This window comes from Myzus persicae, unplaced genomic scaffold, assembly GCF_001856785.1.
Source record: "Myzus persicae strain clone G006 unplaced genomic scaffold, MPER_G0061.0, whole genome shotgun sequence".
Classification (NCBI taxonomy): domain Eukaryota; kingdom Metazoa; phylum Arthropoda; class Insecta; order Hemiptera; family Aphididae; genus Myzus; species Myzus persicae.
In genome coordinates, this window is record NW_019101855.1 from 322,062 (window position 1) to 345,175 (window position 23,114).

At 31.8% G+C, this 23,114-nt stretch overlaps 1 protein-coding gene across 1 annotated transcript in view; it reads left to right on the forward strand.

Moving 5' to 3' along the window:
- LOC111030602 (thyrostimulin alpha-2 subunit) overlaps nucleotides 1–23,114 on the forward strand; it is a 53,127-nt gene that overhangs the window by 24,383 nt on the left and 5,630 nt on the right. Inside the window, exons 2-3 of the mRNA XM_022310173.1 lie at nucleotides 11,700–11,848; nucleotides 14,419–14,594. Of these exons, the coding sequence (XP_022165865.1) occupies nucleotides 11,710–11,848; nucleotides 14,419–14,594 (315 nt within the window). The 5' untranslated portion in view covers nucleotides 11,700–11,709. The remainder of the gene's footprint in view (nucleotides 1–11,699; nucleotides 11,849–14,418; nucleotides 14,595–23,114) is intronic.

Here is a 23,114-nt window from a genome sequence, read left to right on the forward strand (position 1 = left end):
TTTTTCATTATTTTTAAGTACAGAGAATTATTTTTGTCTTTTTAGTGCAATTTTTAAAATTTTTTTTTAAATGTTTTTATGGAAAAGTGTGTTTTTAAAATTTTTTTTTTTATTTTTTATTTTCTACTTTTTAGTTGAAAGTAAATATTTTTATTAAACGTTTAAGAAATATGTTTGTGAAACAAAAAGAATCAAACTAGACCTCGGGCTAAGGGGGAACGCCTCTTTAAGCTGAAGACTACAGTTTTCCGCTTTAGGGAACGGGGGCACCCCCTCCCCCCATTTTGGAAATTTTTTTTTTGCTTGATTTAGGTCCGGGAGGCCACTACGATGTCCCCCGTCAAGGGGAAACTCTGGGTTTTGAGTTTTTGATAGGATTTAATGGGATTTTCTTAAATGTTGCTTTTTATTGATAAGGAGTTTGATAAGAAATTTAATTTACTTATTTTTCATTTTGGCAGCGGACAGATTGATCTAATCAACCACATCGGTAGAACATGAAGTTACGAACAGTCTGTTGCTCTTATTTTCACTGCTGACTGTAGTGTTTAAAGAATATCGGTATCCGGTGTTTTCGGTACCTATATCAGAATACCGGTATAATGTTATTTGATAATAATTACCGTTGTTACCATAGATATTATAATAATGGATAGGACACGCCTATACTTGCTTCGTAAGAGGTTGCGGTTTTTTTTGGGGAAGAGAGAAAGTTCAATATCTGCGAGAGATATTACGGCGACGTCGTGGGGACAATCCTTTTTTTTTTTTTTGGTCCATGTCCCAAAATGACAACGGATTATTGTATTGTCATCCAAGACCAAGGTCTATACCAATTTTCAGAATTTTTCATCTTCAAAAAGTGCCTCAAATCGAGCGCGCAAGATTTGATCACAGACAGACGTGAAACCAAACTTAAGAAAAGTGTTAATAAAAAGGAAAATGCTCTTTCTTGGACTGTCGAGTCTGAGCATACGTACACCGTGTACCGTACACATCTGATTTAGTAAACCGAGGATTTGTATTTAATATTCGCACGACTTCTATGTAGAGAACCGATGCAGCCGTGTTTGTCATTAACATTTTAGATTTTTCGAACATTCGTTTGTGCGTTGATAATCTGTCATCACGTTTTGGGCAAAAGTTGGTGCGTTTCTCAATTTCGTGATGTCACAATTAAATAACGCCTCCGCTAACCTGTTGATCGCCCGTTTGGTTATTAGTAAGTTTCGCAGGTATTTATAACTGTATTATTATAATTTTCCCACGCGTATTGTATCGTTTGCAGGGCCATATCTGAGCAGGGAACTGTGAAAGGGGAGGGGAGGGCTAGAGTTAAAATAAAACCGCAATGGAAATTATTTTCTCTATCTTTTCCACAGCCTAGCGTGTATATTAACCGTATTATATATCGTCACGATTGTCATTTTATTTTTATTTTACCATTTCACCCGAACCCCTCTGTCAGGCAGTGGCGGATCCTGATAGGTTGTTCAAGGTTGTAGGAGGGAGGGGTTCAAAAAATATTTATACTATATCTACATCAGCAATATATTATATTTCTGAGAGTTATGCGTGTTATGTGAAATTATAGTGGCAGCAAACACGTCTGCTTGTAACAATATTGCAATCGTATAAACAATAATTAAAGATTATTAGAATTATGCTAAAAACTCGACCCAAGGGAGATCGCCCCATCTGCATCCCCTCTCGTGTCAGTCACTGCTGTAAGGCCAATAACTATTTGTAATTGACTATGCGTAGTTGTGCCCTCCTTTGAGTGTTGTACACTGTTATTGTAGTGATCAATAAAGTGTCACTCTACACTCAATACTGTAATACTGAAATGTACGTTTACCTTCAATCTATTTATTTATTATGAAGAGGTTATGTTGGAAAAGTTTCACATTTTTCCCCTCTACACCTTTTCATATAGGAATACGAAACAATAAGCCAACCAAAAAACACTTGAAAACAATAATTTCATTGTTAAAAAAAATTTTTTTTATTAGACATGATACAAAAATGTGAAACACATTTGTATTGGATTGATCTCCAAGAAAACAAAATGTAAATTTAACAAGTTCTGAGAATTTGAGCCACGGATTTATCGTGTTATACCTATATAGTGGTATTTTTTTCGTTCGGAATGAAGTCTTTGCTTTATGGTTGTTATTTACATTTATAAATTTAAATTTATTTGTCAATGTTATTGTTTTTTTATTTTTTGGGTCTATCCATGGTAGTAAAATATGAATATAATGGTTGTCCGCCTTAGCAGTTTGTAGTTAGTAATGGGACTTTTGTTATTCGAATAAAAACATCGGGAATTAAGAATGAAAAATACAGTTTTCCTATGGATGACCCTTGGACCCCATCGATTCCATAGAGTTTATAGTCCAGTAACCTATAAATAGTATACTGATAATATAATGACAAGTTAAAAAAAATATTCATTTTTAATGTTAAACATATTTAGTGATGAAAATATTTTTATGATGATAGGAAGTTGTTTATAATTACATTATATGTAAATATATTATAAAAAAAACATTGGCAGGTAAATTTCAGGACAACGATTTTATGTTATTCCAAGTAAATATATGGATTTAAATAGTTTCTAATTTCCGAATTTGAAAATTGTGTGTTTTGTGTGGTTTTTTTTTTAAAAATTTTTCTGACTTGGTCATTTGAAGTTATTTCCGGTTCCTAAAAAAATGATAAATATATGTTTATTTATTTTTAACATAATGATCATATCAAAAATAACAAACTATATTAAAATGATAGAAATAACGATTGTTCACATCGCTAATTTAACCGTCGATTAACATCGCATTTTCCTACTCGTCGAATTTTCTTTAGCGAATCTGTCATTGATAACAATTAATCGGCTCTACGAATATAACATTATATCATCACAAACCGTTAAGATACTTCAATGTCTACAGCGGTAACAGGATGATTTTCGAGTGTAAACCCTATTCGCAGATGGAGTGGTATCAAAACGCCATCGACCGTCCACGGGTTTCCAATCATCAAAGTAAAAAAGTAATAAGTTACGTCGCGAGTTCACCGGAAAATTCTTTGGAGGCAGTTAATTATTACCCAGTCTGCAGACTCGGCGGCGGCGCTTTCGTTCCGTTTTGTTTAGTTTTGTCGTTTTTATTTTTAATCCGAAACTCTACTGCGACGGCGGTACTAACCGTAGAATAGGTACAATGGGCGTAAGTACAAACGGCACGAGAACTTTCCGACGCTATCCAATGTCTTGGTGAATTTGTATACATCGGCCCACTACCCATCCTCCACCCACACAGTGAGCATCAACCCCTGTCGTCTACAAATCGCAACGCATTAGTCGCGACTTTGTTTATTACCAACCTTCAGGCTCAAACGTTTTAATTTCGACGACCGTTTCGGAGAAACGCAAAAGTTGTGCAGTGTAACAATAATAATAATAATAATAATAATAATAATAATAATAGTATGCCACTCACTTAAATATTATATATGACACGCACTCGTTTTTCCGTTGGAATTTCATTTCGAAAACCACTAACAGTATATATACGGTCGGTATATATAGTTGGCAATAATAATAATAATAATAATAATAATATTATTGCGACAGTCGTCGATTATTTGTACGGCGTTGAAACGGCACTTCCCTCATTGCAGGAAAACGTCGTTTTAAATACCTACGTTTTCGAATAGCAGAAATTCAGCAATGGGAACTATTATGCTGTAATGGGTTTATAGTTGTAGGTAGTTTAGGAACCCATTAGTCTTACAATGTACTTGCCATCGGTTGTAAGTAATAAGTACTTACTACCTATTGAAAGTCACATCGGTGTACTGATTTACTACAGCTGGTAAGGTTGACCGACACATCATAAGTATTATTATTATCTTTAAGTACCGTACAAAATAATTATATTACATTTTTTTAATATAAGTGTTTCTCAATATCATTTCCGTCTATTTAAATCTAAAAATATAGGTACTATGAAACTTTGCTCTCTGTACGCTAAGCTCACTAACCCTTCCCCCTACTTTGCCAACCTGCAATTAAGATGTATTGTCTATAATGCTGTTAATATTGTTATAAAATCATATCTATAATTTTCTTTTTTTTCTTTTTTTTGGTTTTCTAAATGTTTCATTTTTCTTAAACGTTTTAAAAATAATTGCGAAGTGTCCATAGAATATTATAAAAACATCACCGTACATTTTTTACAACTAAATCTTTGAACTATTAACTTTTAAATTCCAAATTCAAATTTGTAATGAAAATATATTAATTATATACCAAACTTAATGCATAACGTTTAAATAGTGTTAAGTATAAAATTTAATGAATTAAAATGAAAAAAATATATCAAATTTATGTTTATCAAGTGTAATTAGTTCCAGATTTTGGAAAAATATTACCAAATTTACCGTTTATGGTATATCTGGCTAAAATGAAAATAATGAACCTCTGAAAATAATCTATTTAATTTATTCTTAAACTTAAAGTAGATTAAACTTACTGTGACTTAATATTCCATCCAATATTTATATATTTATGTGTATTTATAAATATTATATAAAATATGTCTTTCAAAATTGTTGGGAAGAATTTATAAAATCTTGTTTTAAAATGATACTCAACCGTAATAATCAAATACCTTCACATTTTGAGTAACTAAATGAGGGTTAATTTTAATTAAATTTTAGAATTATTTGGTGTCGTAAATATAAGTCGTTTAAAATTATAACTGTTAATTTGCTTGTAGTAAAAATACTACCCAAAGTGACTAATCTTATATAAGTTTTATATACAATTCTTTTCATACATCATGTTCACACCTATAAAATAATAATTTAATTTTGTGCTACTGTTTTTTACATTTGTTTTCTTATAGGTGCTTAAAAATTATTTATACAAAGAAGTTTATAAGAAGAAACCAAATGTTTAACCATTTAGTTTTTATGTAGAATAGATATTTTTACTGCTTATTTATGAGTTTTTTTTTATCGACATTACTTATTAGATGTTCTTATCGTGTCATTACCAAAACAATAAACCTTATTCGTTCCACAATAGTATTTTTTTATTTCAAGATATTATTAAGAATATATTTTTTTTAATCTTTTATGCAAAATTATTTCATTAAAAGGATGTTTCATCCACAGTGTAGTCTCGGTCTAAAATAGTGTTACAAACGTTCAACATTGATAATTTGTGTTCAGCAGAACCAATGTTGTGTAATTAGATTTATTATATGAGTAAATCGATCCTATTATCAAACTTAAACAACTTCATTATTTATGTCTGTACCCTTTTTTTTACGATATAGAAAAGCAAGTCCTGAGTGTGTAAAATATTTAAAAATCCTCGCAACTTAGATTAAAATGAATACATCCTAGAAAACCGACATTCCAACTAAGTTAAACTATCTTACTAATAATTTTACTAATATGTTAACTGTATTTAAAAACGTTACACCACAAAGTTGGTTCAAATATGTGCTATGTTGTACTTTTTCCTTCCTCATAATGTAATTAGAAAACATGTAAATTTAAAATTTAAATTTCAGATTTTCGGTATTAGCCATCAAAATCTTCATAGACTACGTCATATTTTCGCTCTTTGATGCATATTTTAATTATATTTAATTATTTATTTAATTTATTATTTTTTTAATGGATATCTTATTACATTTTTATTTCCTACTTTTGAAAGTCAAGTAAAACCGTTAAACTTTTTAAAGTCTTTTTACATTCTGTAAATATAAATATTTCAAAGTTTTAAGATGAAACTGAATAATTATGTAACTTTAAAATGCGGTTTGTTTAATTGGAACGTTTTAAACTATTTGTAGACATACTTAAATATTTCGTGTATAATATATTATATGTAAAATATAATAATAATTTATTGTAAATATTATATCTGTTAAACGAAAATACTTCATTAATCCAGAACGCAATTCTTTTTAGTTAATATTATTACGTAATATATAGGTTAGGGGATTTAGGAATAATAATGTTTGGTTTGTTCCAGAGTAATATTATGAATAATAATTAATCATGGTTCTTATATCATAGTTTTCAGCTTACATTTAATGAAGAGTTTCATTCTTATGGACATGTTATATCGTTTTCTATTGTTTTGAACGTTTTCGAAATCTTTTTTTTTGGGCCAAAACGAAAGCACTTGTTTAAAAGAATTCGAATTATAAGTGTTTCATGTTATTCAGAAATATATAGTACTCACGTAGTCATTAATCACCGTGTTGTGAATTGTGGATTTAGTCTTCCATAAAATGTTTGTTCCGTATGATTTTTAATACAGCTCTTTGGTGGATATATGAACCCAAATAAAGAAATAGTATTTTTCTTTATCATAAAGTTTGTCACGATACTGAAGCAGCTAGCAGCTTAACACGTTGAAACGTAATAAATTAATTTTGCAAAGTATACTTACATATATATTTTTAGTTTTAAAATATAGACGATCCGATCGTTGAAGTATTTTTCCATCGCATTATTAACGCAGGTTCGAATCAATACTTGTACGAAGACTATCCCATAGATCCGGATCGCTTTAGTGGATTTTCTTCGATTCTCTGTCAAATATGGAAATTAAAGTATTTAATAAAATTGCCACCGAAATAATTTTTAAAAAAAATTTCACACTAAAATATTATTAAAATGAAGTACCTACATAATAATATTATGATATAAATTATTTTTAATCATCACTTTAAAATTCAACCCCCCCCCCCCAACCACTCTCAAAAAATACCAGAACTATGGTTTTCTCCAAATGAGTCGTGGCAATAATGTGCACAATGCACCAGCTATACACCACGTATACGTGCATTGCATTGTAGTGCAGTCTCGTATTGTAAGTTTACCTCACAGTCAAAGTTTTTACGTCTCATCGGCGGCGGCGATATTGTTTGCGTGTACAATACAAAACAATATTCATACCTCATCCATACACGTGCGGTATATATTATACGTCATGGCAACCGATACCGCGGTTCGAGGCCGATTCGTATTACAATGGGTGCGGGTACTACTCAGTCACATTTTCGATGAGAATTAAATACGCTGAAATTTGATACTCGACCGTGTTTCTAGGATATATTTTTGGTAAACTCGCGAGGCGTCGATTTTTGTTTTCCGCGGGAGTGTCTCACCCTCCCCGACTCCGCGGTTCTGTGGATCGCCGTCAATAAACGTCGTTGACGATAAAAAATTGCACTATTTTCAGTACGATTGTGGTCGGGTGTAAGCCGCGATGTCTGTGCGTAGGGTTTGGATAACACCGCTGAGCACGCACTCTTCAGTTCTCTGTAAGAGGACCTGACGCCAATAATACAACTGCAGCGATGGGGTTTTATAATAATTTCGTCTAAACTAGTTTTGGTTTTTATTTCGTTTGATAAAGTTGGACGTGATCGTGTATGCATGCAGCTGGACACGTCTGTAACCACTGTGAATAAAGCTCCGAGTTTTTTTTGTATTCATCTTTTCCTGTTGTTTTTGTCGTTGGACTTTTATATTCATATTTTTTTTTTATACCGTAGCATTATGTTTTATATTCTAACTCTTCAAAGGTACCGGTATTTTATATTCTACGAGGTTGGTAGGTCCGAGGGACTTCTAAAGTGACTGTATTTTGAATTCTTAATTCCCGATGTTATTATTGCAATAACAAAAGTTCCTTAACCGGCTAAAAATTGCGGAGGCGAACGACCATTATTTTTATATTTTGCTACTATATAGGCGTCGAAACAAAACAGGAATAATGGGAAATAAATTTAAATTTATACATGTTAATAAGCATAAAAAAAAACTTTATTAAGAATGAAGAAAATAAATCTACATATATAGATAGTATATAATACTAAAAGTCCCCAGTTAAATTTACATTTTATTTTTGAGTCTTTTAAGATACAATCCAAGTATGATATAAATGTGTAAACATTATTTTTATTTTATGTCTAATAACAATATGATATTTTTGTGTATTGCTGTGATGTTCAGGTATTTTTTTCCAAATTTTTATGGACATTTATACATTTTGAGTAGAAAAATAATACATTTTTTTCATCATTTTATTTTACAATTTCAAAATGAAACCATCAAAATGTTAAAATATCTACTCAAATCGTATGAAGCGCTAGTTCAAAATTGAGCATAGTATTGCTTGGAAACAGTGGAAACCAATTATAAAATCCCAAAATTATTAAATAATGAATATTAACTTTTAGGTATTTGCATGAAAATACCACATTATGCATATTAAACATAAGATTATGTTATAATAACCATATATTTCACCTACTCACTTATTTCCATTTCACCCACACTAGTACACTATCCTTAACAGTTGCTATGGAAAACTTTATGATTATGGTTTAATTAACAGAATTGGTTTCTTGAGAAAATTATATAGGTCATGGAACATAATATAGGTAGGAACATCGAATTCCACTTAATGTGGTTACACTGGTGTAGGCAATTTAGTTATCTTAACCAGTTGATTTCATACAATTTTTTTTAGTTTTTGTCAATTATTCGTTATCATCACATGTTATAAATACAATAAGAAAAAATATATTTCTCAAATTAGTTATTTGGAAGAAATTCACAATAAAGAAAATTAACTGTCAGTAGAATAATCAGTATAATTGCAGAAGGTACTGAGGGCGTATATCGATTCCGCCGATTTTATATCGATTCCGCCGGCTATTGACTCCGCCGGCTACCGTTTATAATATCTACATATTGATTCCGCCGGCTACTGTTTATCCCTCCCTTGTATTTGTAAACGTATTTTTAAAATTACAGTCCTGCATAATATACTTTATGATATATATATATAAAATAATAATAATTGTATAATAATTCAAAACTAAAATGTATAGTCTAATTAATACGTGTATGTGAATATTTTATAAAATGTATAGTTTAAATTGTATAAAATAATAAAAATAAAACGAGTCAACAAACTGACACTTACATACATATAATTGGAATTAATATAAATATAATTAGTAAAAATAGTGAAAACAAAATATTAAAAAATTATCAAACGATTTGAAGAATAATACAATTTCTAAGATTACTTATTTAAAACATGTGTCCAAATATTACCAAAAGTAGTTACATTTATGTTATATTTATTTTAATTAGATTATACATTTTAATTTTGAATTATACATTTATACAATTATTATTATCATTTTATACAATTCAGACTATATACATTTTAATATTTTATCATTTATTCACATACTTACACGAATTAATTAGAATAATATACATTTTATTTTTGAATTATACAATTATTTTTTTTTTATTCTTATTATATACTATGTATTTTAAAATACATATACAGGGAGGGGGGATAAACAGTGTCCGGCGGAATTGATGTGTAATATTATAAACAGTAGCCGGCGGAATTAATAGCTGGCGGAATCGATACAAACCTTTTTTTTAAACAGGTAGTTTCGGCGGAATCAATAATTCCCCGGTACTGAACCTGAGGTCTACTTGATAAGTTTTTCTAACAATATTGTAGCCTATACCGCATCAAATTAACATAACAAATTATGTTATGTCATAGTAAGTTCAAGTTAAAACCATTAGATCCATATAAATGATTCAATTACCCGGTATAAAGTTTTATTAACATATTATGGTTACTTTAGAATTACAAACATACTGTTGGTTTAGTTTTTATTTTAAATATTATTATTTTATGATTTCACTAAACAATCAGTTCCATAAGTCTGTATTGACTATAAATCATTAATTGGAACTACTAAAAAGATAATCATTTTACGACTTACATACTTACTCGTATTGTTATTGAACGAATTTCTAGCTAGCTACGTCAAAACTATAAGTAATATAATAAGCCATGCACTATATTATATACACTAAATATATTCAAAACTCACCTCTTAATACTAGACTAATTTTTTGAAAGAATATTATTCATTTGCTTTATAACAATTATCTTAATTTACCAGCTGGGTGATCATTGGAATGATGCTGTTGCTCAAAGCATTAAATTTAATGTACGTGATGGACAAAATTACTAATCTCGGAGTACATAATTTGTTCCCTACGAATAATATAACATAGAACGTAGTTGAATGTCATACAAAACGGTAAACGTGACAATTTTGAATACCTATTAACTATATTTCGTGTATTCAGGGTCCACATTTTTCAAAAAAGGTTTGTACAACTTGATAACTCTCACAATTTAATTTCTGACATTAATACGCCTGTTGCCGATCTTGAGAAGGATAATGAACAGTTTTGAGTTTGTGAGAGATTTGTCAAAATCATGAAAACATCTAAATCATTTTGTATCCAAGAATTGCAATTCTTAAATATCATTTAATTTTGACGTAATACAAGAGTATGTATTATTAATAGATGGTTGTACTTTTAGTGAGTTAAAATTATAGAAAATATAATAGACATGATTTTTTCAAATTTACGATTGAAGTTTTTTGGCAACACACAACACACATCCTCGCTCTGGTTTTAACAGTTTATACGGTTTACTGGTTTTTAGAATTGTGTGGTTTATTATAGTTTGTATTATTAGTTTTCATAGGATCCATTAAGAGAATTGGAGTTTCAGAGTACTCAATTAAAACTTTTAACGGTAAAAGTATTAAAGTGCGATTTTATCGTAAAAAGAAGTGTAATTTTAAGAACTAGCGTTTTAATTTTCACCACGCAATTTATTTTTTATTTTTGAATAATTTAGTACCCTCACTTTTGGATCGTTCAAAATAAAATTATTATAGCGGGAAATGAATGTATGCTGCACGGATATTAATGACTATACTTATCATCATTGAGTATTTAGATTATAATATTCATAAAGAATTATACACTCAATGGTATTATGTTCGTATTTTAGTCAACGTGTCAGTCGGCACATAGTGAAGTATGTAAATGTATCTGCTGTTTGAGTTTGCTCGAACGCCGTGTGGTCTACACATATTTTCGGTGCGATAGCGAAGGTGTTATTATGGAGGATTAAAATTGATAAAGTTTATGAAAACAAAAACTAAAAAAGGGAATAATGTCAATTGTGTTCCACGCTCTTTTTTCCAGTGACTTCTTTCGTGGTCACTATATGTTCCCAGGAAATACAGTACCTTGGTATAGTAAAGTATACATAGTTAACAAAACCATTTAAAATCGTTTCATCTTGGTTTTTGTTCACACAATGTCTACAGTCGACGCCCAATTGAAGTTTTCATACTATATATTATAGTATATATAGTATGAAACTTAAATACCTATGTATATTTCGACAACTGAACTAAATAAAAAATACAACCTATATCTATATATATACATAAAAAGTTATATTCGCAGGAAAGTCGTATGACTCTACCACATTCTACCGCGAAGTTCAATGTAATTGTTGGTAGTATTTTTTATTTTTCAGTGCCATTGAACCCATCGAAATGAATCAGAAAATACTTTGAATTCATTGAAAAAAATATTTTAAACACTGCATATTATATAAATTGTTTGTAGTAAAATTTTAACATTTCGGACTTCATAAATCATAACGATAATAATCATAATAACCATAATAACAGTAACAATTTGCTATTAATAACATAATAATCTGTAAAATAAATATCGGTTTTCAGATCGAGTCTGATGTCTTACTTCAGTGAAATGGACAAGTTTCGGTGGTGGAAAAGCGCTGCGATGATGTCGATATTCATCTTGGCGGTGTTGCCGTCTCCGTTGGCGACTGGTTCCAACACTTGGCAGAAACCAGGTTGCCACAAAGTAGGTGAGTATACGGCGCGATGACAACAAGAACCATAGTCGTGTGGTATATAGAGACGACACTGCTACCAAAATAGACATATTAAATTTTCACGAAATATCTGGGGCGCTTAGCACCGATCGTTGTTTTCTGGGCTTAGGCTCGTCTAAGCTTTGAACTGTTGTAAACAAAAATAGTTTATGATTCTATATTTTTTTATATCAACATATTTCGTTGAACAGTGTTCATAATACTAGTAAACAAAAAACACAGGTTGTCCAAAAATCAAGAGTCGACGGATGTTTTTTTTTTATCCGCCGAGAACGGAATACGGATAGGTGAAGGATAATAATTTTGAAAAAAAATTCATACAACACACGATAAAATCATGAGAAATACGATAAAAAATTATGATATTATGTGTACCGATTTATGCACTTTGAGGGTCGAAACGAAAACACCTAAACCGCGGACATTTTTCCGTTATTCTCTCGACCGCTGTCCTTATCGTTGCGCTTATTTTGTTTATATTCTAAACGGTGACGTTTAATCCCGCGCCGGTTGGCGCCATAAATATTGGTCGTTTGTGTACTGTTCGTTCTTATATTTATTTTTACACTCTATTGTGTCTGTATCAGCTGTGTGTTTATTTCGTATACGACTTTATAGTTACTCACTTATACTATGACAATCAGTTTTTCGCATTAATTGTTTCTATTTCCTATCATCAGTCACATCCAAATGAGATACACGATGGCCGAGTGCAGTATAAGTGTTTTTGGGAAATGCGTCAAACCATCTGGGACGGGCATAATTCGCACGCCGTCCGCGTAACTTCCAAGGGTGTCGACGACATTTCCACGACTTTTCCTCTCGAGTTCGGGATATAAATATTTACAGGCACAAGTTTACACGGGGCGGACGAAACGCGTGCATTTTTTTTCGTCGGTTAAATATAATAAATAATTCAGAATCTTTTTCGTGCTTGGAGATTTAACTATTTTTAGCCGATTGACCGAGAATTAGCCGTGTTGTTTAATACGTAAGTCAAACAAGCAATAAAAACATCATGTAGAATTGTTTGGTGTTAGCCAAAATAATATTTTATGACCAGTTTCATCAACGTACAGGAGAATTAACGAAGTTTAAAATGTTTTTTTATACATCGAAAACGTGGAATATTATCGTCTTAGAACCGTTTCATTCTTAAACTGTGCGATTAATATTGTGTTACGATTACATTAACATCGACGGACTGCCTATATGATATTAATTCGTTTTATCTACTATAATACAAATTGCGTTGCAATTTAATGGTTACATTAAATTATCACAGCTTCCATGATGTATGTTAACAATTTTATATAGTCGCATCGAATATTGTATTTTAGCGTGTGTGTCAAATTTCATTCCAACCGTCAAAAATACATGCTATAAATGGCGGTAGCTATAAATTACGATGGTTTATTTTTTTAAGTATTTTTTTTCCGAAACCGCATTCGAATAGATCGTATCAAGATAATAATAATATTATGTAACACTATCAAATGTCATGTAAATAGTATACGGACCATTAATATGATATGATAATATTACTATCGTGTTGTTTGATAAATGACGACGTCTATCATATAATACAATATTACCATATTTATGTACGAATAAATATATATATTTGCGTTTCTGAAAAATATCGTAAGACTATATCGATGCACCACCATCACCATCATCACCCCTCTCCCCTTTTCCATCTTCACCGCCATAACCACCACAATCTCCCGTCTTCGCCCACATTTCCTTCACCACCGCCACCATCACGACAGCGTCGTGTAGTGGGTTTAAAAGTTAAGCCCAACAAAGGTAGGGAAATCGAATGAATTGTGCCAGTGGTGTCTTTACTAACACTTAAGTTAGGTTAGGTTAGGTTAAGTGACCTAACACTATATATGCTTCATTACAATTTACAGGTATTATAGTATTGTTGTGTTAGGTGGCCAGAACCTTTTAATCGGGGTTCCCCGCTGGCGTTTAAACGTCGACCGAACCGTTGTTAAATTAAATCCTCCATTTTTGACCTACCGCTTATATAGTTACTGTTATTTATTGATTTTTACGGCCCTAGATATCGAGAAGCGCAGAAAATTAAGTTTCGATTTTATATAATAACACATATTTTATACAACGTAAGAAATAATTTTAAATTTTAATAGTTTTCATAGTTTGGTAATATACGACCTGTTGTTTCAAAAACCAATTGTTAGTGAGTATACTGACACCGCCAAGGTCGAACGATAGAAATAATGATTTAGTGAATTATAAGTTAAACATGGGTAATGACGTTATATTATAAAAACACAAATTTCGTTTCTTCGTATTTATTATCCTAGACAGTCGTCGTAATACTGAAGTTATCATAATAATATCCTCATCATATCCACTATCCTTTGCTCAATCTTTGCCAAGTCAACCAACCTGACTGCCAGTCGTGATGGTCACCGTAATCTATTCCATAATATTACAAACACGATGTGTGACGTCATTGCATCGCTTTATTATTATTGTTAACAATATATTACTTGTCATATCATTGACAGGTCACACGAGGAAGATCAGCATACCCAACTGCGTGGAATTCCCCATCACAACCAACGCGTGCAGAGGATATTGCGAATCGTGGGCGGTGCCGTCGCCGGCGGACACAGTGATGATCAACCCTCACCAGCGTATCACGTCCGTTGGCCAGTGCTGCAACATCATGGACACTGAGAACGTGAGTATTTAGCAATATTATAATAATGGATAAAATACTACTATATTATGATGTGGCCCGGAGTGGCGTAGTGGTTGTCCTCAGTCACAGAGCGCGTTCTAAGCATCGGCCGAGGTCACTATAATTCTCGGATGGGTGACCTGGGTTTTAGTGACAAATCACAGATACACGTGTCCCGGACCAACCGTAGTCCGTAATCCCCTAAAAATGCTAATGTCCATAGTTGCCGAGCTTGATTTCAATTAAAATCAATAATAATAAAAAAAAATGTTTGCGCATGTGATGTGTGGTCGTATGTGCATCGTACGTGAAGCGTAAAGTTAAAAGCAACATACCGTCATTCCGACTCAAGTCTTGACTTGAGTCGGATTCACTGCTAAGTCGTGTGTCTAGTCGTCGAGGGCGTGGTAGCTATGTTAACAACTGGTAACCATATTGGTTTAAGAGTTGAGCTGCAGTCAATTCTTGGTACATTCGGTTGCATCTCGGTTATTTCATGATACCGAAAAATTGACTTCCAATCACAATGCGATTTAATCGACACGACACAACACAAGACGTAGCCCTGAATCCGGCTTCAAAGGAGTATATTTAGTTGCTGGTACATGATAGATATAGGACAGTGAGGGTCCCGATGAATTTCGATACGTTAAACGACGAGTTTTATAAAAAATATTTATTCAAAAAAAGATGGATCGCGATCTTTCCCGTCATTGAAAATCATTTATTTACAAACGCGTATTACAGTCCACACGTTTCTACTCGTCGTTTACTTATTCTGTGTCGATATAGTTAATTATGCGAGCCAAATGGTTAAGTCTCTTGAGTATAATTATTATTTGCGTAGAGAAAGAAAATAAGTATCCAGAAAATACGAATACATAATACGTTTGGTTTCATAACATTACTGATTTATTTTTGAGTAAAAGCTGAGGTTAAGTGACCGCTGTATATCGAGTGAACACGATTCAATGTTTGCCTAATTTATTAATTTATTTGTATTTCATGTAATTGAGTACAAAAAATAGAAAAAAAAACACGTTCAAATTCGTTATCTTAAACCAAATATTCTATAAATTATGTTTGCTTTCAACAATGAATAGCTATTATTTCTGTTAACTAGCTAGATGAAAAACGATATTATATACTTTAAAAAAATAAGTTAGAGGTTCTATGTTCGTATTTTATTTTAAATTATAAGTACCTAATACGTCTATTTAGTATTAACGATTTCCCTCGTTTTTATTTTGCATATTGAATAATTTACATTTATATTTATCGTTTTTGTTTTTCTTAAACAATCGACTTACATAATAACAGACCGAGTGTACAATTACCATGAAATTTAATGTTCACGTTGAAGTACCCAAACAAACAAAAAAAAAAAAAATTTTATAATGCTTCTGAAATGCAAACGTAGTATATGTCATCTCGATGGAAATCGAGTTAAATGATGTTTAATGTTTCATGAATATAAATGGAAAAGATATCTTTCATTGCTGGTATCATTGGCTTAAACGCATATCTATACATATAGACATGAACTTAAGTCGATGTATTATATTATAAAACAGCGTAGTAAGTATATGTAGGTATGTGAACAGCTTTATCGGATTGAATTGGAAGAATGTATGTGCGCCTTACACGAGAAACGATAGCCGTAAAGTATTACAAGCCACTTCGCATCGTCGTAGACTCGGTAATAAACTTTTGATTTAAGAATATACGTCTTGTACTTTTGTGTTTAGCAAATATGTTTTTTTTTATCTTAAAATCTGCAAATGTGAATTTTATGTTTTCTTTTTCAATCATAATTTATGGCATACATTCATGGAATAATCGTAAGTGTACTTAATACCCTTTAGATGTAAAATGTATAATTGTTACAAATAATTAAAGTTGGTAAGGTTATTTTTTTCATAGTTTAGTCACAAATATCGGTTTGTACAGTTTTTTTCCTAATCAACTTGCAACGTGAAATGTAGGTGGGTAGTGAAGGCCAGCTTATATAATATTATCTAATTACATTTTAATTTACAAGTACGAGTATCGTATAAATACATCCAACTATTTACTTATTTATTTTTATTTCAGACGTGGGAGTAAAAATATAGTATTACTTTATATTTAATGGAATACGTGCACTAAAAGACATAAAAAATGTTGATAAGAGATTTAGTCATTTCCTCAAATCCAGCGTGTTGAAATATTATCCGTATACTACATTTTATATCAAACGATTTCCATTGCGTTATGAATGAAGCGAAAAATATTAATTTCAATCAAATGAAAATCTTCTATTCGTTCAATTTGGACGACCCATAAAAAATGTTTTCATCTCTATTTTTTATGCATGAAGAAATACCTATATCTTGTCTAAAATGTAAACCACCATTTCAAAAATGTCCCTTCGTCGAATGGGCATTATTAGAATTTTCTTAACAAATGGAGAGACACTATCGATCATTATCGTAAATATATTTAATTTTTAATACATTGCCACATTATTTAATCAGGATTTTAACAAAAACTGTTTGGTTGTGATTTAAAATATTAACGACCCAATAGATTTGTAATTTCTTCATTTATGTTTGAGAATAATATAGAAAAACGAAAAAATCGAAACCTTTTTTTAATTTTTACTGTTAATTATGTCTTATAAGTTATAACAAACGAAACTCGCACCGAAATAGTATCATAACAATATCAGAGTAGACTTAAGTCCGCTCAGAATCATTGGTATATGACTTTTCTTGTCAGTGGTGCGTTATATTAGCATTCTGTGTTACACGGCGCATCGTGTATGCAAAACAGATACATTAGGGCTTTAATTTTATCGAATATTGTTTAAGATAATATTATAATATTATTTTCAATTGGACGTACTTTATTGAACTATTTCCAACGCATATTATCCATCTTGGTTTCTAGTGTTTCGAATATTCCACGGGTATGCTCACCAACTCATTTAATATGACAATAATTTGGCCGTAAGTCACTCCCTAATCGTGCCAATTTAGCCGATATCAAAATGCACGTAACGAAAACACTTGCACCGCAAACTTCAGACCAGTGGTATTGTGGTGTATAGTGGAAAAAAAAAATTTAGGTCCTTTCAAATACCTCTTTTTGTTTGTTCTGTCTGGCAAAGGCGGGGAAAAAACGGCGAAGAAGACTTTAGTGAGGGGAAGAGAGAACGCCAGCGGCAAAGAAGACTAGCGGTTTATGTCGTGACTTACGAGTATTATTGTTGTTCGCCGGCGGAGATAACTCGTTTACGCAGTTGACGCCCGAAAGGCTTTGAACTCGAGCACAGATAATATTTACCTTTCGGTGTGTATTCGTAATGCACGTAGCGTTTTTATTTCTCTGTATTATACAGAGTGATCGGAAATCCGCCATAATTTTTGCGAGTTGTCGAAATGTCTGTAACTCGAATTTTTCAATCACCCCGTATGCGCTACGGCGGCATACTATCGGCGTCTGCGGTTCGTCGTTTCAGATCCAGATGAAAGCGTGGGCACAAAAAATATACTAAATAACGGGCATATAGGTACCACCGCGGTCACCGAAGCGTCGTCGTCGAGGGATGCGAAGAGAGAGATAGAGAGTGACAGAGAGAGAGAGAGAGAGATAGAGAGAGAGAGAGAGAGAGAGAGAGAGAGAGAGAGAGACCAGAAATAACTCGCATGGGTGATTTCCCGAGGGCCGATTGTTCAAACAAATATAATATTTTTCGACACACACACACATTCACCCACACACACACATACACACACTCATACGTGCACATATATTTATATCACTATAATACCCGATGACGACCGCCGCCGTTAGGTAGTAATAATAATAATAATCGCTTTTGGTTTCGGTTTGGAGCTTTTTTTCATAAATCCCGAAACACCGTGTTGTGTATATATGTGCGTCCTTTAATCGGAATCGTTTTTCGTACGCTTATCATGGCCGCCGAATCCGTCGCCAGTGCCTTATACAGTTGGACGATGGAGATTTAATTTATAATAGTTGCGCGATTCAGTTGCAACGTGCGCCGGGAACGGACACCTCTCCAGGAGAGTTTAATAACAATCGGTCGCTTAAAAACGTGCCTGGTAATAAAAAAAAATATATAACAACAGCGAGAAGGTTAGGTAAAAAAAATTATTAACAAACTATGTTGGCGTCGTCTTACGCAATAAATTAAAAACCTGTGCTTTTGGCGGCGGGCAATAAAACAATAATATTATGTCAGTGTCCCACGTCTGTTTTCCGGTTCATCACTTCACTGGTGACTAATCGATAGTTTAGCATATTATTACTATTCGAATGTCTCGATTAAAAAATTGAGAGATTTTCGAGTGCATGTTTTTTATATTAAATTTGATACGTTCATATGATCATAGTAAGTCTTGCACATCAGTCAGAATATTTCGATCCGATTGAAATATCACGGGTGAGATGAACCGGTAAATTCGAGTGTTTTTCAAATTAACACGTCCACGCTCAAATACTTAAAAACAAAAAAAAATAGATTTTGATTTGTTCAATACAATTCAATATTCAAAAACGACGTCGTCACAAAGTCTAATGGAATTTTGTGAAGATAATATTATACTACACAATGTTTCAACACGAATGACTAAAGATTTGTGTTTGAACTTTCTGGAGTAGTTAGAATTTGTATTTAGGCAGCATTTTCAAAAAACACCTATTTCATACTTTTAAATAAATTGTAAAACTAATTATCGTACAATATTTATAATCTTTTATTGTAAGTTATGTACTGTAAATATTTTTTGTAAATCTCAATGGACTTTGCTACCGAAGGTTAAATTAAATAATAATAAAAAAAACATTTTATACCCAAAAAATACTAAAAATTAAAAATGTATTTAATTTTAATGACCAATTTAATTTCGTGTTCACATTATGTTGGAAAAAAGTTGGTGACTTTCACTAAAATATATGAATGCGTTCTTTACAAACTGGGAAAATTACAATAATTAAGTTACCTATAGGTAGGTAACTAATAACTAAACTATAGTTTGATTTATTCTATTGAGCTGGGAAAGAAATACGAATTTGTCAGTACTCGTCTTGGATATTTCGGATGTCTGAATTATTTTTCTATGTTGAAAAGCCGAAGTTTCGTTGTACTTGTGTAAGACCACACAGGCCGTTACGTAAATCGATAAGTTGTCCATATTATATTAAATATTATTCGCCAGTTGTGCGTGCACTCGATGTCAAGCCAAAACCACGAAAATAATATGTGTATAATACATATATCAAATTTTTTAGTTCATTTTTGCAACATAATAGGTACTTATCAGTTGTCTGTTATCCTCTCACAATCCCACCTGCACTCACTGGTACTGAAATTCGATACAGAGCTCATCGTATTATCGTATGTAAACCTCCACCAAATTGTATATGTAATATATTAAAAAATTGAATATACAATATTTAAAAATTTAAAAAAAAACCGAATTATTATTAGTATTATAATATATAATGGCAGACGTACGTATACATTTTAAAAATTAATGAATTCAACTTTAAAGTGTATTCAAGCTTTCGTTAAGTATTTTTTTTAATTCTGGGTATACGACCACAAAATAAGTCGAAACATAATGGTTCAAACGCTTTTATTTTTTTGAAACGTAATTTAAATACAAAACATTATTTACTGCTCGCATAGTAAGTGAGACCGACTGGTGTCATAACGACGTCGTAACCGCGAGCTTGCATGTGTGATGTCAAACGTTTATTGAGTTATTTCCCGCGTGAAAATATATTTTGTCACGAAAATAAAAGTACGAAATACACACAGGTCCTGCGGTTTAGTGTATAGCTCACATTAATCACATAAACGCTTTTTCGATCGACGTGGTACACATACTATTATGGCATAACAAGTATATAATATTTTATCATGACGTGACGTATACATTTTTTCTCCTCGCCGAATATTATTATCTCCGTCGCACGCGTCAAACGCACTTTTAGCTCCGAGTAAATCAAGACACGTGCGCCGGCCGTACCTCGTTAACGGCCGACCCCATCACCCACCACCCCACGGTAACGGTTTACCCACCCACTCGTCGTGGGAAGGACGACTTCCCGGCACCGTCCGTTCATTACGAATGCTTACAATGATATTATCGTACCATACAAACCGCACTAAATATAACGCATTGAGATACTATTGGTATTATCGTATTATCATGTTATAATAGCTTGTTGTTTGATTGATAATATTATTTCGAATACAAACCCGAGATACTCATGACTAGGACAGTGAATTTAATGCACTAATGAACTTTAAAAAATGCATTAAGAATGACGAAAAAATGCAATAAAAAATTCACTTAAAATGCAAAAAAAATGCAATATAAAATGCCAGACATTGTAGTATAAAATTCATTTAAAATGGTTTTTAATTTAATTTTAATATTTATATTAATATTAGGTACAGGGTATTATACATGACATACCTTACATCATACATAAAAAGGTAATGTTGACGAGAAAAGCGGTTTTGATTTCGCTATTTTACCGTTAACACACTTTACCGAACACTCGCGAACGCCTAACAGGTACTAAACGACAATTACCTAACTACTAAAATGATTAAACAACCAACTTAATCTGAAGATTCCTGACTGATATACGATATGCCACAAATAACTTATGTAGTTTTAGTAGTTATGCAGCAATTTTTTATTTTATCGACGTATATACAAAAACAAATGTTTTTTTCAAACATTTTTTCCGTCAATTGACAGAATTTGATAAAATATACTGGAAAATGAACTAAAAAAGGTGAATATGACCTATAAATTCTCAAAAATGACTTAAACAATTAAAATTGTCAAAAAATGCAAAATAAAAGTTGCTTAAATGGATTTGTAGTTACATAATTCAAATTATGTACTTACAAATCTACGTTTCATTAAAAAAAATGCGCCCTCCTGCAAATTCACAGCCCTACTCATAACCTATTCCGCAGTCCCTATAATATTATACTGAATTTATATTAGTGAGTTTGTTTAAAATATGAAATAGTTCATATGTATACTTGGCGTTAAGAGATCGAGCTCGGTTCGTAGATTCATATTTGGTTTTTCCTAATATATACGATCTCGTTTCGTTTAAATTCTTTAGCGAGTTTACTTATTTTGCCTAGCTTTAACGATTCTGTTATACTTTGTATTATTTGGTATGTTATTAGTGTGTAGGCACAATATATACATAGCACTAAAACTTAAGTCATATTATTTTAATCAAAAAAGATGCCTACTCGGCTACTCGTGCAATAATAAAGAAATACAACCAACTGATTTAAACTTATACTATTTAAGTTTTATAACTAATATAAGGTGGAATAATACAATTGGGTTTATTTCTTTTTATTCTTTACCGACCCTTTGTGTTCCACAAAGGAAATATTTCTAGCGTAAGAAAATTTTTTTTTATAGTATTGATTGTGGTTTGAATAACCAGCAGAATAACACTTAAACGTGTCAACTATACGATCGATGTAAAAATAGATCATTGGACATTTGCAATTTTACTTTTCCTTTAGTTTAGCCTTTATTTTAAATATTTACACTGAACAACCATTCTACTTTGTGAATAAATAACACAATATGATATCGATTGAAATAAATAATATCCAACGTCTTCGTGTAAATCGACAATGACAAATCGTTGTTATTCGATATAATTACGTATACGTTTGTCTAGGTCCAATATCGCCGATCTGCGTTGTTCCTTTTAGACCTCTTCTAGGTCATAGGAACATAAATAATTATAACAATGTTGTTCGAATCGATTTCCTATTTTTGTCCGAAAATCGACGTCACGTGTTGCTGCTGGAGTGGAAGATTTTCCAGCAATATAATAATATTATTATGGTGGGAAGGCGGCGGCGCCCATTCACAAATTATTTTCAACCAGTAACCTATATTTAGTATCTACGCGTATACGTATGTCGTCCAGCGCGTGTTGATGCACGTCATATACATATTATTAAATCGATCATATCATATTAAAATGCCTTTTGTTAAGTGTTTTTGTCGAATCCGTCGAACCAATATTTCTATATATTAATATACGTGTATAATGTGTATTATACGCGATATTAATGTCCAGATGACGACAGCCCGCTGCGGTAAATACAATGAAAACGTAATTGAGTATTAATTGTACCGCCGTATTCGTACATTCACGTGTACGACTCCGTATTCCGACTCCTCCACGCACGGCTTTACTTTCAAAACGTATACCATTCAGACCTTATTTTATTCAAAATCTTTAAGAATTCAATCTTTTTAACTATTATAATAAATAAATTTAAATTCAAACCGGTAGTTTTTGAGTAATTTAACTTTACGAACAACTGACCTACAAAATAGTAGTCCACGACAATATGTTTAGAATATTATATATATGCTACGGCAAAACACAAAATATAAAATAGACATACAATTTAGTCTAGTCCTCATTGGACAATTTTCA